The sequence below is a fragment of the Lithobates pipiens genome, unplaced genomic scaffold (genome assembly GCF_037356315.1).
Source record: "Lithobates pipiens isolate NorthernLeopardFrog02 unplaced genomic scaffold, aLitPip1_a1.2 Scaffold_18, whole genome shotgun sequence".
NCBI classification, from domain to species: Eukaryota; Metazoa; Chordata; class Amphibia; order Anura; family Ranidae; genus Lithobates; species Lithobates pipiens.
In genome coordinates this window covers 62,451,369-62,471,095 of record NW_027507758.1, presented here as the reverse complement: position 1 = coordinate 62,471,095, position 19,727 = coordinate 62,451,369, and the positions used below count along the sequence as shown (strand labels likewise).

General features: G+C 39.7%; 2 protein-coding genes and 1 pseudogene across 2 annotated transcripts in view; 1 reads left to right on the top strand and 2 right to left on the bottom strand.

Moving 5' to 3' along the window:
- Positions 1 to 3,899, top strand: part of PACC1 (proton activated chloride channel 1) — a 120,205-nt gene extending 116,306 nt beyond the window's left edge. Inside the window, exon 8 of the mRNA XM_077485742.1 lies at positions 738 to 3,899. Within this exon, the coding sequence (XP_077341868.1) occupies positions 738 to 827 (90 nt within the window). The 3' untranslated portion in view covers positions 828 to 3,899. The remainder of the gene's footprint in view (positions 1 to 737) is intronic.
- Positions 3,851 to 18,665, bottom strand: LOC143986674 (SCAN domain-containing protein 3-like; annotated as a pseudogene).
- The window catches only part of PPP2R5A (protein phosphatase 2 regulatory subunit B'alpha), a 144,195-nt gene continuing 135,804 nt past the window's right edge, over positions 11,337 to 19,727 (bottom strand). The window contains exon 13 of the mRNA XM_077485740.1: positions 11,337 to 19,601. Coding sequence (XP_077341866.1) covers positions 19,475 to 19,601 — 127 coding nt within the window. The 3' untranslated portion in view covers positions 11,337 to 19,474. The remainder of the gene's footprint in view (positions 19,602 to 19,727) is intronic.

Below are 19,727 nucleotides of genomic sequence, written 5' to 3'. Positions count from 1 at the left end.
ATGCTAATCTAATGTGTTTTTTCTACTTTTCGAGTCAATTGCCTATACAGAACGTATATAGACGAGGGGTACTTTCTAACTAAAGGCTGGATTCACACATATGCATTTTTAGTGCTTTTTGCATTTTGCAGATTTGCACTACAAAACGTGTTCCATAGGAAACCATGGTAAATGGACTCTAGTGCAAATCTGTAAAATGCAAAAAGCACTAAAAATGCATAGGGGTGAATCCAGCCTTAAGCCACATTAAGCACGGAAGCCAGAGAGAACCAAACACCTAGAATTTCTGAAAAAGACAGCTGCAGTCTCTCACCAAAATAGGCTTAGTCTAAAACAGAACTAATGTTTTTTTAATGCAAAGATTCTGAAACTCTAAGTTACAATGGTGCATGCATGGTTGCAAAATGATATGGCTTGTGTTTTTTTTTTTCAAAAGGTTACTCAGGTATAGCAGCAGGACCTGGAATTTATTGCAGTTGGCTGCACTGCTCAAACGTTATGGGTTGTCAACTACACCTCCCGGTGTCGGTATGCTGCTTTAAATGCATAAAGGAGCAGAGACCAGCAGTGCACAGAAAAATGTGGTCCATTGATATTGTTCATGACAAAAAAAATTTGTTTCGTTTAGATTCATTAATCTAGTTATTTTGTTTTGTTAAATTTGGTTGATTCATTCAATTCGTAATCAGGATGCATATTCATTTTATGTCTTTTTCAAATTTTCTTTAAATTTACAGATCCCCCCCCAATTTGAACCATTCAGATCGATACATTTTGAATCCGTCGAATCAAAACTTCACAGTTTTTTCTTATCGATTCGAATGTGAAACATACAAAAAAGAAATCTTCATCAAATGATTACAATGACTCACGTTTGGCTTAACAAAAACAGCATTCAGTTTGAAATGGTACTCTAATAAAAACACACAGACTTTGATTTCAGAAATATGTTTACAGTTAAAATTCGACTGGAGTTCAATGTAAAATTCGATTTGAATTTCAATCCAAATTATGGAAATTGACAAATTTCGTTTAGTTATTCAGAGCATTCGGTAAATTTCGTTTATACTATAATTCGGGTATTCGGTTATATCCGAATAACAAAAATTTAGTCCAAATATTTATTCGGAACGAAACTAACTGCACATGTCTAGTTCTGATCTGTGCATTAGTCCCGCCAGGATGTACATTCTGAGATCTGCACAGGTTGCTGCAGCTGTCGTAGATTTTAACAGGCTAGCTGCATGGGACATCTGTGCAAGTAAATACGGATCTCGACATTTACAGAACGGTATACCCATTTGAGTGAATAACAGTGTCACTCCTCTCCTTTAATTGAATGATGGTCACTTAACGTAAATCAGCCCACTTCCCCCTCTCCTTCTGCAATGGAGACAGGGCCCATAACAGGGCAGCACAGTGGTGTGGTTTGCTTTAGAACCAGTTTAACGTAGCACAGTGGTGTAGTGGTTAGCACTCTTGCCTAGCAGTAAAAAGGGTTACTAGTTCAAATCCCAACCACAACACTACCTGCCTGGAGTTTGTATGTTCTCCATGTGTCTGCATGAGTTTCCTCCCACAATCCAAAGACATGCTGGTAGGTTAATTGCCTTCTGTCCAAAATTAGCCCTAGTATATGAATGGGGGCCTTGGATTGTGGGCTCCTTGAGGGTAGGGACTGATGCGAGTGTGCAATGCATGTGTGGGACACTGTGTAAATGAATGGAGCTATATGGGTACCTTAAATAGGGATAATTGTAGACATGCACGCACACTCACTCAGGATGGACTGGTGTCTTTATTATATTATACAACCTTATTATGTATAACGGTGCAACACCTTTCCCCTGCTTGTCCATGGGCTAGATACTGGCTGGAGAGGGTCAGATGGAGGTTCTTTGAACCCCCCTCTCCACATGCAGGATTGGGCCTCTGTTGGACCCAGAAACCTAGAATGGGTACCCACTCTGGGAGGCAATACATACCCGCCTAAACACACCTCTATTAGCCTAGGTAGCCTCTGTACCAGCCAGGTAGCTTATCCCCTTAATGGTATGTTATTGCATTGGTAAGATGTTCGCAACCTACTGCTGCTTGTATTAATCTGTGTAATTGATTCCTGCCTTCCAGTATGTCGATGACGAAGTTCATTATGTGTACCTCATTTATTTTTATTTTTTACAAAAATGAAAAATAATCAGTCCACTTCCCATAAATTCAGGCAGTACTGAACACACAACACAAAAAGTTAGGCTTTATGCTAAGGTCACACTGATGCGGGGCAAGTTGAATTAATTTTTCAGTAAGATTTGAAGGAGCAGCTACTGTGCAAGTTGATGCGGTTCAGATGTGCATCTGATCAGTTTTTGATGAGATTTGAATGCAGCTACAATTCTGTCCTGGTCTCTCCTCAGCAGGCAGGTCAGGAAAACAGTAAAGACTTCCACAAAACTGAAATTGTTTTATCTTAGGAGAGATCGGTGTTTTGCATGCAGTTATCATTCACGTCTATATCGCATCGCACCACAAAAAGACCCCAGATCTCATATTTACACTAAAATGCAATAAAAAAATGAAAAATAATAAAAAAAATTGCCCTTTAAGAGCTGTGGCCAGAAGTGACGTTTTGACATCGCTTCCGCCCTGAAATGTTTTGGAGACGGGTGGGGGCCATCTTCCCCTCACTCATCTCCATACCCAGCAAGGGGAAAACATCAGATCGCTACCGCCACTGCTGACAGATCTGGTAAGCAGCAGAGGTCACGGGAGTGCGGTAGGAAGGCCAATAAAAGTGATCTTGCAGCAAATCTGCCACAGAGCCCACTCCTATCAGAAAGCGGACTGCCGGCTACAGAACAGGATACCGTAGTTATGGCAGCTAGCTGCTGCCATAACGATATTCCTCTTCAAAGTTAGGATGTATATCAGCGTGCAGCGGTCCATAAGTGGTTAATATCTGCTTACAGTTCAGCTTTAAGCTTAGGAGAGCTAATACAAAAGGGTTTAGTAGTGCATAGAAAGTCCTGCTGTACATGCTGATGCTTTATAAATAAAAACTTGGATTGTCGTCTCCTGAAACAATTTCTCCAGCTCTTGGCCAAGCACTGATCCAACAGGGAATATTCCACCTCCAGAAGGTCAGTGTTTGTTGTAACATGATACATAAACTAATCCAGTGACAAACCTCTATTCTATAGGCTGTAAACATTAGTGGCAGATGGAAAAATACCATTAGGCCTATTAATCAGAGACCAGTTTAATACTTGATTGCCTCAGGGCAGAGCAGCGTTAACCAGAGCTGACAAGGCATATGGGCTTGTTCTGCAGCGAGTGCCAATTTTCAGGCCCATTTACTTGCCTGGGTAAATTCCATGTGTAATAGCAGACAATGTCAGCACAGCTAAACGTATTTATTGCCTACAGGTGGATAAGAGAATGGTTAATAAAGAAAATTACAAACACAAAATGAAACCAAAAGAGAATTTTTGCTTACCTGTGTTTGTATTTTTTTGACTCATCGTTCACATTAGACGTTGCTTCCTATAACTACAAAAAGGTATATTTGGAAAAACAAGGGTGTCTACGTTCAGCACAACACTAGCTATCCCAGACTGTGTAGTCCAAGTAAAAGCAGTGGTTCTCAACCATCCTAGTGCTGTGACCCCTTGATAACATTTCCCAAGTTGTGGGGACCCCCAATAGTAACATTTTCGTTGGTCCTTTGCTGTAATTTTGCGACTGTTATGAATCAAAATATAAATATCTGATATGCAGGATGTATTTTCATTCTTACAAATGTAAAATCTTAAAGCGTAGTGATTAAATCACAAACGATCTGTAACATGTGCGATTTATTTCGAATTAACATTTAAATTACAAATGAATAAAATGTTTATGACTTGTGTTTATTTTTTATTCTTGTGTATTGAATTGTATTCACCGTATTATTGTATAATCATGTGAAAAGAAAGTAACGGTAACAATATTACCTAGACGGTCTTAATAAAATAACAGTACAAACAACATTGCTATAAAATTGTTGCGAAACCATGCATCAAAAAACAAAAGCATCAGTGAGAACGCTAAGGTTGCTTCTTTCTCACCAGATCAGAAATTCTCGGTGCAGTCTTTGCAAGAGCACAACCAAGTCTACTTCTGTATTTAGACTTGATAACCAACAAGTTTGAAAAGTTTGTTTGACAAAGATATGTTGTTGGAAATAGAAGAAGGTGCAACAAAATCTCAGCCAGAACAGGATATGACTGCAAACACTTGATCCAGAATTTATTAAACGGACATGGAAGAGAAATCATATTTTGCTGCATCGCTGGTAATGAGATCAATGAACTCCTCTTGTGCATTCTCAGGAACATCTTCAACTTTGACTGTGAATAGACTTCTAGCAAGTGCAAAAGGGGTGTCAGGAAAATTTGGAAAGTATAATGAAATTTCCTCCATAAGCATTTGCAAGTGTTCAACAGAACTTATTATTTTAATCCTTTTGTCAAGTTCAGTGTAATTTTCCACAAAGAAAGCAGATAAGTCGGGCAACATGTAAATTCTATTTTCAACCAATTTTTGTTTCCAAAGTTGAAGTTTCATTTTGAATGATCGGATCTTTTCAGACAAATTGAGGAATGTTGCATTTGGTCCTTGAAGTGATAAATTTAACTCGTTCAAGATTGCAAAGAGGTCAACCAAGTAAGCCATTTTCTGCAGTTAATTTTCATCGCTGAAAAGTGCTTCAAGCGGCGGTTTTGTTTTCGGATTAAAAAACATTTTTAGTTCATTACGAAGATCAAAAACACATGTTAAAACTCTTCCTCTACCATCTTGAGTGTGAAATAACAGATCAGTGGAAGCTTCCAATTCATTAGAAAGTTTTTTTTTTTTTTTTAAAAGTCGACTGTTTAAAGCACTCGTGTTTACAAAATTGACAGTACTTATGACACTTTTTATTACTTCTTGTAACTCTTGTGGCAGCGTCTTCGTTGCGAACATTTGTCGATGAATCATACAGCGAGTTCCAGTGGCTTTTGGGGATTCATTCAATACCAAACGTTGAAATCCAGACCGACATCCTAGCATAGCTGGAGCACAATCTGTGCAAACGCCACAAACCTTTTCCCAAGAGATCTCGTGTTTTTTAAGAAATTAACCAATTGTGTCAAATACATCACGTGCAGTAGTTGTTTCAAGAGGTTTGCAAAAAAAGAAACTCCTCTTTAAAGTTGCCATCATGAATATACCTCACGTAAACCAGTAAATGAGAACAGTTTGCAACATCTGTAGATTCATCAAGCTAGATGCTAAATATTCCAAGTGGAGCAGATTAATTTTCCTGATCAATAATATCAGCAGCCATGTCATCTATTCTGCTGACAGTGTCGTTAGACACTGTCCACACTCAATTTCATAACAAATTCGGCTTAAACTCTAACAATGTCTGACTGCTGGCAAAAGCAAATCCTCAGCAATGGTATGAGGTTTCTTAGCTCTAGCGATTCTGAGAGCCACCAAATATGAAGCTTCAAACAGCTGCTAGGATTTGCTGGTTGTACTTGCCGCCACTATCTGCTTTTGACATTATCAGCTTTGTTTTTTAAATACTGGTTATCCTTGCCAGCAAAGTTTGAATGCTTGGTATCAAAATGACGTTTCAGTTGGTTGGGTTTCGTAGATTCGGCTGACAGAACTTTATTACAAATAATGCATTGCGGTTTCCAAAAATTCCTACTGCAATTATTGAAGTAAAACAATACTTGAAAAAATTGTCACTGTAGCTTCTCTTCTTAAGATTCTTCTATTTATGATCATTATGGGCTCCCTAATAAAATTATTATAAGAATAGCTTCAATAACACAGACTATTAAAACTCAAGATTCCCCCATGTCTCTTGCCTTATACATCTATAGACAAAATGACAAAAGTTAAATTCCCTTTAGAAATCCATGTGCTCAGCCACATAGCTCAGTAAATAAATTAACATCATAGCAGACCAGACCAAGTTCTCAGACAGCACGAGTCTGGTCAACAAGCTGTTTATATGCAAATCATAAAATCTTGCTTACCCAAGACTACCCTGCAGCTGTGTTATTTCACTGCAGAACATCCTACAGGACCTGGAAAAACAGCTGTACTGGCAGGGCCAACAGGTGAAAAAACTGCTACAGGGGACTAAGATACCAAACATTGCAGCGTGATGTTAGTGACAGAGCACATCATAGATGGCAGTGTTATCTTCCCTAGAGTTCCACCTAAAGGCATCGGAAGCAAGGTTGAGGACAGCAGGAGAACACCACCTGGGAGTCTCCATAGAGGCCATTAGTTTATACTGGGTGAGTGGTGGGTTTACCACTTTAAGTTCTGACAGAAGGATCGCATACAATTCAGTATAGGTGGCACGGAAAAGGAAAGGCTGGAAGAAAAGGAAAGGAATTGGCCCTCGAGCAGATGTTACTAAGATTTGTAACATAATAAAAAGCCAACAGCTCAACAGAACGGCGTACTGGGGGAGCGACAAGTGGTCCACCAGAGGCCGAAGGCTACCATCAGAAGCCCATATAATAATGGGAATCAGAGGGTAGCAAACTGGATGCGCAAATACACCGAACACTGCCAACAACGAAAAGCAATACATAAATGGAAACGATACCATTGTCCCAAGAAGTTCCATACATATCAATGTGTCATGAGAAAGCATATGAAGAGAAAAGGAAGGGATGGGGTAAGGTGTATACAAGTAACAAAATATAGTGAGCAACTTGCGGCTGTCAAAAAAAAAAAAAAAAAGGTTGAAAGTAAAAAAAAAAAAAAAAAAAAAAAAAAAGATAAAAAAAATACTTGACATCAAGAAAGTAAAGTCAGTCCATAGAGTCCTCAGGAGTTGGCATAAGAGAAGAAAAACGACCACTTTTCATTGCCCCTGCTGAAATATTTCCTTCAGTATCAGCTGATTAATGCAGGGAAAGGGTAACCATTCAATTTCGTGTTGCTTTGGTTGAGAGGGCATTCTAGAAGCTGGATGTTTTGTAAAGATTGGAGTTCTTCATTAGAACAGCAGACATCTTTAGATCCTTGGTAAGTGAAGTGAACTGAAAATGGAAAGCCCCATTGATAGGTGATTTGCTGTAAAACTTGAAGTTGCTTCAAAGCCCGAAGCTTAGAGATGGTGAGTTTAGATAGATCAGCAAAAAGTTGATGGGTACGTGCCAGGAAAATCAGTGAATCTTTTGCTCTAGCTGCAGCTAGTTGTTCCTTGGTACAGAAATAGTGAAATTTGGCAATAATATAGTGCGGTGGTCCATCAGCTCTGTGAGGGCTCTATGAACCCTGTCCAGCTCCATTCGTTTGACTGGTATGGAAGGCTGTAGTTTTTGAAAAAAGGATAGCATAGTGGCTTGAAAATCAGTGACCGATTCAGGTATTCTATGTATATGGAATGCCAGGCCCCATTTTTGTAATCTTCTACAAGATTGAAGGACTAAATTTTCCTTTTTGAGGTTTTCAAATTCAATTGCATCTGCATAAGTCTGGGTGTTATCAGCCTGGGTGTCAAGTTCATTAACCCAGAGTTCAAGATTAGCAGTGCATTGGACCAGTTCTCTGATTTCCAAAGTCAGATTGTTCATTATATGAACCAAGGTCTTTTTAAGGGCTTAGTGAAGCATTTTTTCAAATTTCCTCAGAACGGAATGAGCAGGGTCTGAAAAATATGTAATTTGTTTGTATATCCAAATCTGAGTCCTATTCCCCGTGTTGCCACAGAAACTGTAGAGCACTGACAGGATTTCACTGAGTGTGAGGTACCAGGGGGAGGGAAGTGCCATTCTGACTGAAGCCTAAGGCAGCACTTTGCTGCTTTTTAGATTCATTTTCAGGCAAGAACCCCCAAGAACCATTACATTAAGTGGCAGAGGTTATTAGCAGACCAAGTAACAATATTTACTGGGTGAAGCTGAGCTGGGGCAGGGTATAAGACGACAGAAACATGCCTTCTGGAGCAGAGCTCTAAGCTGGCATGTCTGCTCAGTCATGCTCTGTCCATGCGCCTCCTATACCATTGTTTTTCCAATGCAGTGCACCATTATGCAGAAATGCTTTTAATCGAAATCGTGCTGCACTATAATCCAAGTGTCTTACCATCCAGCATTAATATGTGGTAAAAATGCACATTCCTGCAACATAAAGATGTTGGACTAATCAGGATAAATTATGGGTGCGGTTAGCCGCTACCCCCCACAACTAATCTATAGGGCTGCTATACTTCAGAGTCGCTGGGGAAAAAAAAAAAAATCCAGGAAGTCAGGACTTAAAGTGGTTGTTAAGCCACTTAGTGTTCATGCTACAGTCCCTCTTTCATAGTAAATGATTTCCACCAGTGTATGTTTTGTAAAAAAAAATACGCTGCTAAATACTTTATTTTATAGCGCCTCTCTTGATCTGCCTGCAAAGCAGGTGGGGCCAATGTGAACACCGCTATAAAATACGTTTAGTGGCATTTTTTTTTTTTTTTTTTACAAAACACATACACGAGGCAAATAAATTATAACAGAAGGGATGGTAGCACGAACACCAAGTGGCTTAACCACTTTAAGCCCTTTAGATTAGTTGTGGGGGGAGGGGGGTAGCAGATAACCACACCCATTTATTATAACAGAGGGTATTGTAGCAAACACTAAGTTAAGATAGCAGCAGGAGGGCCAGGGAGCAATCAGAGCCGACAGGCAGGGAGGGGGAGAGGTATTTGGGGGGGTGACAGAGGAAAGCTGTGGATAACTGAACCACGTAAACTGACTATGGCGTCAGGGCTCGAGAAGGTAGAAAAGGAAGTCCCACCTAAGTGTATTAGAGGATGGAGAAGGTTAAAAAAGCTCATCTGTGTTTATAAGATGGTCCATAGTGTGGTCCTCAGATCAGGATCCTTTGGTACTTTGTCCAGTGGTGCTTCAGAAAAGCAGGGCTGTGGATCAATGTTTCTCAGCCCTGGGAACATCCTGTGGTCGTCAAGAAGCTGGGGCTGGTGTGGAACGCACGTGACGTCACGGGTCATACGATGACTTCCGGGAGCACTTCTTGGGGAGGGTATCAACCAAGGAGAGAGATTCTGGATTGGCTACACGCTCGGAGCCACTGCTCCTTCAATAGGCCTCTTCTAATACTACACTTAGGCGGCGCTTCCTTTTCTACCTTTTCTTGCCTACTACAGAGCCAGCTCTCTGAGGACAGCAGCTAGGATACTTACCTGTTTAACGCTTGAACTGCCAGCTACCCACTTAACCCTTGAATGGCCATATTTAATGCTATGGACTACTTTGCGATCTAATTGTATTGTATGCACCTGAGTATTTGCGCTTACAGTTACCATTACCTCTTACAGCGCCGGGGCTCAGTAGTCATGATAAACCGTGGTCAGTTTACCGGGGGGGGGGGGGGGGGGTGTTTGAACCAGGCAGGATCAGCCAGGTATTTCAGGTGTTACAGGGGGCCAAATGTTAGCACAAGTACTGTGCTGTACAACATGCTTTAAAGGAACAGGTTTTTATTTTTAGGGTTACATACACTTTGTGTGTTACAAAACCCAGGACCCTGCATTCACTATATCTGGGCTCCCACAATACACAGAAAGGCAATATTAGTAAATATAAACTGCTAAATACCTTTTCTCATCAACAGTATATAGCACAGTCTATCAGTGTCCAGCAGAGCACTGGTTAAAGCTTGTAGAAGGATTTTCATTCTCCCCTGATTGTTCTATGAGGCTGCAGGACCCCTGACCCTGTCTGGACAGTGCCGATTGGCCATGCTGATCACATGCACCCGCCCAAGGAAAAAACAAAAACTCTCTAGCAATACACACTAAACTGAGCATGTGCAGCTTGCCCCCAAGGCTCTGTTCTATCAGGAGATGGTTTATGGACTGTGGAAGGGGAGGATCAGAGAAGATTGGATCAAACTGAAATTAATTTTTTATACAATGTGGAGGATTAAGCCCTTCAGTTCCACAGCGAGTATAACAAGCATGCTATGCTGCATACACAGACTAATTTTACTGTTGTGGGTTTTGTAACACTTTAAAGCGATACTAAAGCTAAAAACATTTATCTCAAAGCATTTGTTGCAATAATGTAAAAACGTTTTCTATTTTTCCATCTCCCTCCCTGCATGAAGGGGAAGAGATGGGAGAATAGATCCAGCACTGTGCACAGCTGCATCTATTCTCCCCTCTCCCTCTTCACATAGAAGTTGGGGGCGGGGCCAAGTTCCCCTGTGCAAGTCTATGGAGCACGGCTCTGTAGACACACAGCTTGGGAGCGCACAGTGTGTGCCTCTATAGCAAGCAGCTTGTTACTGGGACACACAAAGAGGAGGAGCCAGGATCGCTGCTGGGGGACCCAAGAAACAATACCACTCCACAGAGCAGGCAAGTATAAAATGTTTGTTATCTTAGTTAAGAAAAAAAATGTTTGACTTTAGTAACACAGGTCTCAAATCCAAACTGCATAATCACAATAACAAAACTATATAAAGACAAAAGAAAAAAAGTGCAATTTAATGCACCCCTCTCTAGCAGAGCATACCATTTCACTTCACTCCCACCCCACTACATTGAGCCGCCATGAGGGAAGAAAAGACGACTGTGTAACCTCAAAGTCACTCTAGTTGGAGCTTACACAGGGCTCAAGATCCGTTTTGGAGTTGGACTTCAATACAGATATTTCTGGAACAACGGAAATGAATTCCATGTGGGCACAACCTGATGGACTTAAAAGATAAATTCACTTATAAAAAAAAAAAAAAGGCTTTTTTGCACGTAAATAAAAATAGAATTTATAATTTTTTGTAGTGGGAGCCTGGAAAGCATTGCACCAGCAGATTGCTAGTGCCATGCAGGTCTCCTGCAAACTCAGTGTATCAGCTTATCCATACATCCCATATGGATAAGCCAATAACTGCTGACAGGAAGACTCCGTTGAAGCAACACAGCACTCTACAGCACTGTGGTAGTTCAATGAGAACTACAAGCTCACAGCTGCTAAGGATTTCAGGGCTTGTAGTTCTTTCATATACACAGAGCTGTGTATATGAATGATGCAGCTGTGTGGGCGGAGCACCACACTTTTGCGCGGTTTTTAAACAGTGGCAGCTAGTATGGAGAACTTCTCCCTGTACTGCTGCGACTGGGAGGGGGGAGCATTGGGAACATGTTACATGTTCCACCCTAAAATTGGGTGGAACATGTTCCCAAAGGTGAATTTATCCTTTAATTAACAAAGTTCTACTTAACCTGCAATGGTTAATGCATATAACACACACAACACATGAACACACTGGGACAATATACAAACAATACGTTTATTAAATGCTGTTCCCCAATGACTGCCTTTAATTACAAAACAGGGTATCACAAGACTGCAAGTGATTGGAATGGTGTGCCTGGAGAAAGACTCAAAAAAACAACAAAAAAAAAAAAACTTCATCAAGTAGATGCAAGACTCATTTAACGTGTTTTATATTCAAGAAATACTGCATTTTCTGTTACATAAAACAAGGCATTTCTCAACTAAAGTCTACAAGATGGAAAAAGACAGTAATCAATTTACAGCAGAATAAATCATATTCACATTCCAATTCCCCAATAGTACAGTTATTTTGCATCAGTATATCGAGCTCTTTGCTTTACGATTGGAGCGAAATGCTTTTCACTTCAGGCCATCCTTAAAGCAAACAGGAAACTCGACAAGGGTATGGTCACCATCATATAATAATTCACACTATACAATAATATAGACTCTGCAGTAACCTAAAGCTTATCTAATATAAACTCTGCTTTTATGGAAATGTTACATGAAATTTAAAAAATATATATATATTTGTCACTGAATATAGCACTCTGTTACGAAAATAGTCATTGAGACACAAACCCCGGGCAAATGGATGAAATCCTTCATTTCTGGTACTATAGAGTTCTTAAAATGAAAGTTTATTTATTTTTCTAAAAGGAACACAAAAAATTGAGTGTTAAAATTTAATACAAAGATTTCCATGTTTAATATTGCAAATTGCTTGAGCCTTCTTAGGATGCTGGATGGATTTAAAGTTGAAATTACCCTGAAAAAAAAAATATCCCTGATTTATAGAACATTATTATTGCAGGTCCCTGGAATAGGGTAAAGGGGAAATATGAGTGGCTTACCTATAAAAAAGACCTCACAACTGAAAGAGTCCAAGGCCTTGTACATATGAGCTTCAGCTTGCATAATAGCTGTATGTAAGCAAGCTTTAGCCAAACATTTGCAAAGCGTTAAAGCTAGTTTGTCAAAGCTTGGCGTACACATTGCTCTTGTACAAGCTAAATAATGAACAAGTCCTAAAGGCTAGGTGTTGTCCACCGCAAACAACTGCATCCACCCCTTTAAATTCTAGTCCATTTCTGAAAATTCAAAGGGTGCAAAATAGTAGCGATGGGTAACAAATGGCTCTTTTAGGTCAAGTACTGATGAGAATTTATTTTTTTCATCTTGGCTGAAGATGGGACAAGAACTGAGTAAAAGTCTTGTCAAAAGTGGACACAAACAGGAACGCTTTTCTACCAACACCACCCCCCCCCACAAGCAGAATGGGGAAGCTTCCCTCACTTCCTGTCCAAGTGACAGAAGTCATTATAAAAGGAAGTGATGGAGAATCTCCCTGTGTAGAACACAGTCACCAATAAAAGACCTTTGGGGTGAAATGTAGAAGCACAAAATTCTATATCTCCACATATGGAAGCGAGCAGGCATTACAATATACATCACATACTTCAGTTTAGTCTGAGCCCCACCAATAAAACCTGACTTTTTTTTTAACCCTACCCCAAACAAAAGGTTTTGGTTGGAGCCATGATTTGAGATTTGTATTTAATGCAGCCAAGTAGCCTGCAAGACACTTTTAGAAATACTTGCTGAACATGATTCTCATTAGACAAGCTTAGAGACTTTCAATTATGTTGTTCATAAAGACACAGACTTGTAATGACTAACACTGCATACATCTTAACAGAAAGCAAGCATATATATCCTGTTCTCCATGTTTGAGGAACTACATGTTCACACATGCCAGAGAACCAAAAATTGCTTAACTTTGGCATAGAGTTTCAAACACTACCAGCCGTGGCAATGCTGGCATCAGCACAACTCATCTTTGCTGTGTAGGTAGTAAAGTTTTGCTGGCCCCGAGCTTTAAAAATGGCAAGAAAAAAAAAAAATATAGATCAAGTTCTGCTTATATACTGTCACATTATAATCCAGATTATGGAATGTTACCACTTGCATTTAATCCAGAAGAGTTCAGAAATTCTCAGGTCTCAATACAAGAATTTAAAGTTCCCCCCCATTCAGGGGGGTTGTGCCCAAACTGCTCAGGTTAACTGCTCGGTTTTTTTTCCAGGGGAGAGCAGAGCGGAGATATACTTACCTAATCCTCTGAACCTCCCAGCACCAGAACAGTTTGGCACCCCCGGAACGGTCTTAACTAGTGGACCGTTCCTGATGTCATCTTGCTCAGACAGGCTCCGTAGACCAGCAACAGTCCACCGCTAGACCAAGGGGGGAGCACCATTTGAGTAAGCTTTATGCTCACCCCTAGAAAAAACAAGCAGTTGACTTCCAATGCGTACACTGTTTCTGATCCCCCCAGACCAAAACGTGCAGAACACGAGTACAGTGCTTGCACAAGCCCCACGGCATGTGAAAAAAATAAATAAATCTGGCCCATAGTTGGGCTTTAAAAACATTACTTGCACAAGCAGTCATTCACAGAACAGCTGTCCACTTCAGCTGTACTAGGGTGCCGACATGACCTGGCTCTATTCAACACTATTATATGAACAAAAAGGCGGTTTAGTAAAACAGGAGCATTGGGGAAGTTTTAACTGTACCAATAGCAGTCCAAGCTTCATATTTTTCTTTATTATGGGCAATTATTACAAATCATCCCCTACCTTGGCTATAGGCTTAACTGATTGCTAGGAGTGTGGGGAAAAAAAAAAAAAAAAGGTTTGACTGTATATCAAACAGTTGGTCTGCTGATGTCACAGGCCGAGCACTTGGTGCTGTAAGATATTAGAGAAGAACTCCATAAAAGTACTATCTTGCAGCTAAGATTTAAAAAAAAAAATAAAAAAATCTTCGATCAGTATTTGCATCTCAACTGCAAACACCTCATAACCCCAACGTAGCTTCAAAACACTGAATATTTTTGGGGCCCCATGCCTGTGTTAAACACTGAAGATGTTTGGAGCCCTCATGCCTCTAACAGTTTTACACATGGAGAAATAGAAACCATTTTACATGTTAGTCTTGATGGTATAACGAGACAGGCATAGAAACCATGTGCCTACGGATTAACAAAGATCAATTCATTTGCATTAATAGCAGCCCAGCCAGCTTCAGAACAGGAGATAATACAGTAAACAGGCTCTATTTATTGGTCTAAACAGTTAAACCATTAGAAAACGATAGCAATTTTTTTTTACGCCAAGGAGAGGTATGCATCCATGGCGACTAATGTTTCAGTACTGAGAGCGCACAGACACACAGCTCCTGGTCTTGGTTTATGATTGGGAGCTGAGGGGACAGGCTTATGTGGCCACTGTGACAGCCAAGCAAACGTAGTTACCGTGATAAAGTTAAAGGCTGCCCTACAATATCCCAGTGTCACCAAGATTTATTGTAGCCACATAAATGCTAGAACTACTAAAGCAATAATTTTTCATTCATAGCGTTTATACGGCTAATCATTTTTTAACGGTTGTTTCGAAGTATCTCTAAATCCTCAAATCATACCTACTACACAAGTGTCAACAGCTGGTGTGCAAATAGTCCATTAGGCTTGAAAAATAAGGAAATTAATGGAAAACCTTTCGAAATGTAACAGTAAAAAGCTGCTGTGGCTTAGAGGAACAATGGCTTTACACGGAAGAGTTCAGCAGCTTGAATTGGATACAATGCGTAGGCAATTTCTGATTAGTTACAGCATATCAATGATATTTGCAGCATGATAGTGAAGTTTATGTATAGCCAAACTTTTTCTTTACTGATGTTTTAGATAAAAGCTTAATTTCCCCCATCATGTTGCTTTTTGCTGTATTTGTGCTACTGGAGAGATTTCACTTCCAGTCCTGGAAACAGCAGAAAGAGGAAATCTCCCCAAGGAGAAGTTAAGGTTACTAAAGTTTTGCCTTTACATACACTTTAAAAACAAACTAAAAAAACATGCATTTGTGTGAAGCATAAAAAAATGAAAGCATCTGGATATCTTGTTTTGCATTGCATCACATTTGCAGCACGAGTTTTCATAAGTGCACTGCAAGTCCTATTCCAAGGTACCACTTAGGCTTGAGCTAAAGAATCTGTTGGGGCTGGAAGTCAATAAAGGAAAACTCTTTCTTTGCCGCTTAATTCCGGGTGGGGGGGGGGTTTGTAGTGCCAGTAAAATAAACAGTAATATCTTTACATGTTACTGTGTGGCTACACCCTGTGTTCTTGTACTTACTTTTAGTGGAAACTTCAGTAGGGCTTTAAAATTTACCTATTTTAATTGACAGCCATGATTTTCCAAGGCTGCTGTATCAAGGCATTTTAGGAGTGTGATTGGAGTCAAAATTCCAAAACTGCATTTGAGGTCTTAAAAAAAAAAAAAAAAAAAAAAAAAAAAAAATACCCGTGTACACTAGCCCTAAATCGATCAAAAGGTGAAAAATGTCCCTTCTTTACTATATGGCAGCATGGAGACGTTATCTGTACTCAACTCCTCCAGAAACCTTATTTCCTTCTCATGGAATTAGCTCTATGCTTTTCTCAGAAGTCTACCATATTAAAATCAGGGATTTCCTGCAATAGAAATTTCATTCCTGGTGAGATACTTTGCAAGACCCTTCCACTGGAGGGATGAAGATACTCCTTTCAACCATTCTTTGAGACTGATCAAGTAGAAATGCCTTCTCTAATCAATACAGAAATTACAAGTTGCCGTCATCTGCATATACTGGTTTAGAGATTGGGGGAGAGAGTGCAGTCAGCCACTGACAGCCTATATCAGGAAAATACGATTTTTCAGTCCTATTGATCTTCGATTGATATCAGTTAGCTGGGGGATAGCTGCTGGTGCCAAAAGAGGTGAGAGGGTGTAGCTTGACAAGGCTAAAAAGACCGGATCAGGCAACACTCTCATATTTGGACAGCTTAAGACTAAGTGCTAGGAATTCGCACTAAATTCACCCTGTGGCAAAATAAAATAAAAAAATTAAAAAAAGGAGCAAAGAATGCTATCCTACAAAGACAAATTATATTATGGTCGCCTGTCCTGCTGCCAATCTGTGCTCTATTCAAGAACTGCAGTGCCTGGAGAACCCTCTTCATCCAACACACTTCCAGGAGTGTCAGATACCTGGTACTTTGCCAAGTGCTGTGGTTCAGTACTGTGTTCTGATGTAAAATGAGAGCTGCAAGAACACACTGAAGCTGGACCAGAAATACAACACAACAGAAGGATGTCAGATGAAGAGGATTGCCTGGGGACTGTAGAGAGTGAAGGGAGTGAAGATCAGTAGTGTGGGTACTGGGACAGGTAAGTATTGCGGGGTTGTTTTACTAAAAACAGGAGAGTTCAAAATCTGGTGTAGCTGCACATGGTAGCCAATCCGCTTCTAACTTCAGCTTCTTCAATTAAGCTTTGACAATAAAGCTGGAAGCTGATTGGTTTCTATGAAGAGCTGCACCAGATTTTGACCTCTACCATTTTAGTAAATCAAACTCAACAGTCCTTCTTTACAGGGTAACAAACTTTGCAAATTTTTTTTTAAATCGATGAGACAGAGTCACTTTACTGGGCCAGGACTTTTTTGTGGGCCAAAAAAAAAAAAAGTACCTATTTATGAAAAAAACAGCAACAGCAGTGCACAGAGCCACACCTTCCTCAAAAATGTATCTGTTCCATACACAATGAAAGCAACCATCTACATGCAGACCGTCATCCAAGACAATAATCTAAGACAATGCCTAGAAACTGACAGGCTGCATGCTGACAAGATGGCTGCTGCCACTAAAAATCAGATACACTCCAGAGCCAAAACGGAAAATTTGCAAACAGATCAATGCAATGTAAAATGCCAAATACAAAATGTACATAGCAGACTAATACAACTATGTGCAACACAATAAAAAAAATATATATATATATATTATTCAAGTCATAATCCTTACCACTCCCAGAATTATCTCACTCATATTGCAGGTTAAAAAAAAAAAATTGTACTGTGACCCCCCTACTCCAACAAAAAACTGGCAGGGCACAAAACACCAGTTATGCTTTTGCATGGTGGTTATTAAAGAGTACCTGTCACAGAAATACAGAGAAGACAGTACTGTAAAGTTGTGAACAATTATATATATATATATATATATATATATATATATATATATATATATATATATATATATATATATATATATATATATATATATATAAGCCTGCCTTATCCAATCCCTGGAAACATGAGGACACTGTGGCAGGACAAGCAGACAACTAGATAATAGACATGTTACTTCCGCAGAATTCTTCATTTGCCATAAACAGTCATTTTCAAAGCAGCCTCATTCCATAAAGAATCCCTGACATGACTTAGGCCCCCCACCCCCCGTTCAGATATCATGGGTTGGGACCGTGGGCAGAATCATGTGGCGGTCACTGCACAACACTCAACGCACTGTTAAGTGTCATTATCACTCAACAAGAGCCCAAAAGCGATGAGATTCTGCAGCAACAGTTGCACAGCAATCACAGCACATTGTGCCTTTGAAAATGTCAAAGCTTGTTGCCCGAAAAGGAGCAGGAGCTTCTTTTCTGGCAACAAATCCACGGAGGAAATGCAAATCGCTCAAAAACAAAGTGAGAATGGGATCTTCATAAGATAAATCTGTCCTTCAGCCAAAACCATAACTAAAGTGATATTTAGCAGAACCAGAGGGCAGAGTAGCATTGCTATTCATGTGGCGCAGGTGATGTTTGTGATTAAAGGAAAGGTTGGACTGAGGAAGGGTGTGAAGGAGACAAGAGCATGTAACCATATACAAACAGGTTAACTGTGGATTCTAAATGGTCTCTGTGGTCACATACACATAGCAGCTAGCTTCTAGCTAAGTTAATGTGGACATTTGAGCGCCAAACCACTCCAGGCAATCTTACAGTCTTATGAAGACAAAACGTGTTGGGTGGAGCTACAGCATTTATGTAATTGCGTACGAGGGCCGCAGCCATCTTGTTGGTTTGAAACTTATGCTTGATTTTCTGCTTAATCCACTGTCAGCTATGCGAGTGCATGGTGTTTTTAATAAACATTTAAGTGCTTTTTTGCTACAATATGAGGCGGGTCCGCTTTTCCATTTGATTTTTATGGCCTGTAGGCTTTGGTTCTTTTCTTAGTGGAGCAATCCTTTATGTGAGAAGAATACCACTAACTTATAAACCATTAGAGGATCTGGATCCTGTGAAGCATGGCTATGCCTATTGGATACATGAGCGCTGTTTGACCGCTTGCACCAAGGTGGTCAATAGTTTGTGGTAAGAGGATCTGTGAATGTTACTTTCCTTTCTAGCACCATTTTGTGTCTCTTGAGCACATCCATGGTGTCGTTCAATAAGCTGTTTGACTAGGTACCTTTCAAGGACGGTTTCTTTTCTGTTGTCATATCTGTATTGTTATGATAGAGCTGCATGTTATTTTACTACAATCTCAAACACTGCAAGCACACTTTGAGAGCTTTATTTTTTTTTTATATCCACCTATATATACTTATCTACTATAGTTTGGTTTCCGAGTGTTGAAAGCCAAGGTTTAAGCTTAGGGTGCTAATTTAAAAAAAAAAAAACGTTTCTGTGATTATGGATCTTCATAATTGTAATTTTATAGGTTAGACGATGTCAGTGAGGAAAGGAGCGATAAGATCAAAAATTAGTAGCGGGGAGGAGGTGGATCTGCTATGACGTAAAATAAAATAAAAAAGATGGGGAATACTAGGAGGTTTAACTTAGGTGACAGGCAGGCTGGGAAGAGGTGGCTCTGAAAATGGATATGAATGGGAAATAAAGTACATTAGAACATTGCCTAACCTTCACCAAAATGTTTGATGGATATTTTAATAGCATTGCCACTTTATTGACTGTCTCCTGTGTTGTAAATGACAAGTGCACTTTAAAAATTGTCTGTTAGGAAAATCATCAATAAGTTGCACCGCAATTTATTAATGCCCCCTCTCACAGACCAGAAATTATTCAGAAAGGGATGCTATTCCCTGTAAAAACTGTTTTCTTGTTTTATATGGACAATGTCAGTTTTATTTTACATTTTCAGAAAAAAAAATAAAAAAAAAAATCATAAAAAGAAAAAACAATGTACAAAAGTTTGCCTATGAAGCAGAGGTTGTTGTCATGTGGGTTATTTGGCACTTGTATTGTTCTGTACACTGAAAGCACTCTTCTGTTGATCGGCCAAGGCCTTATTCATTTGTAAGTCATCAAGCTTTCTCCACAGCTCCTCACGCTCCAGCTCCTTCTTCTTCTCTCTGATAAACAAACAAACAAATGATACATCATTATCCACTTGACCTCCGGAAGAATTAGCCTCTTCACGACCAGACCATTTTTTGCTATACGGCACTGCGTTACTTTAACTGACAATTGCACGGTCA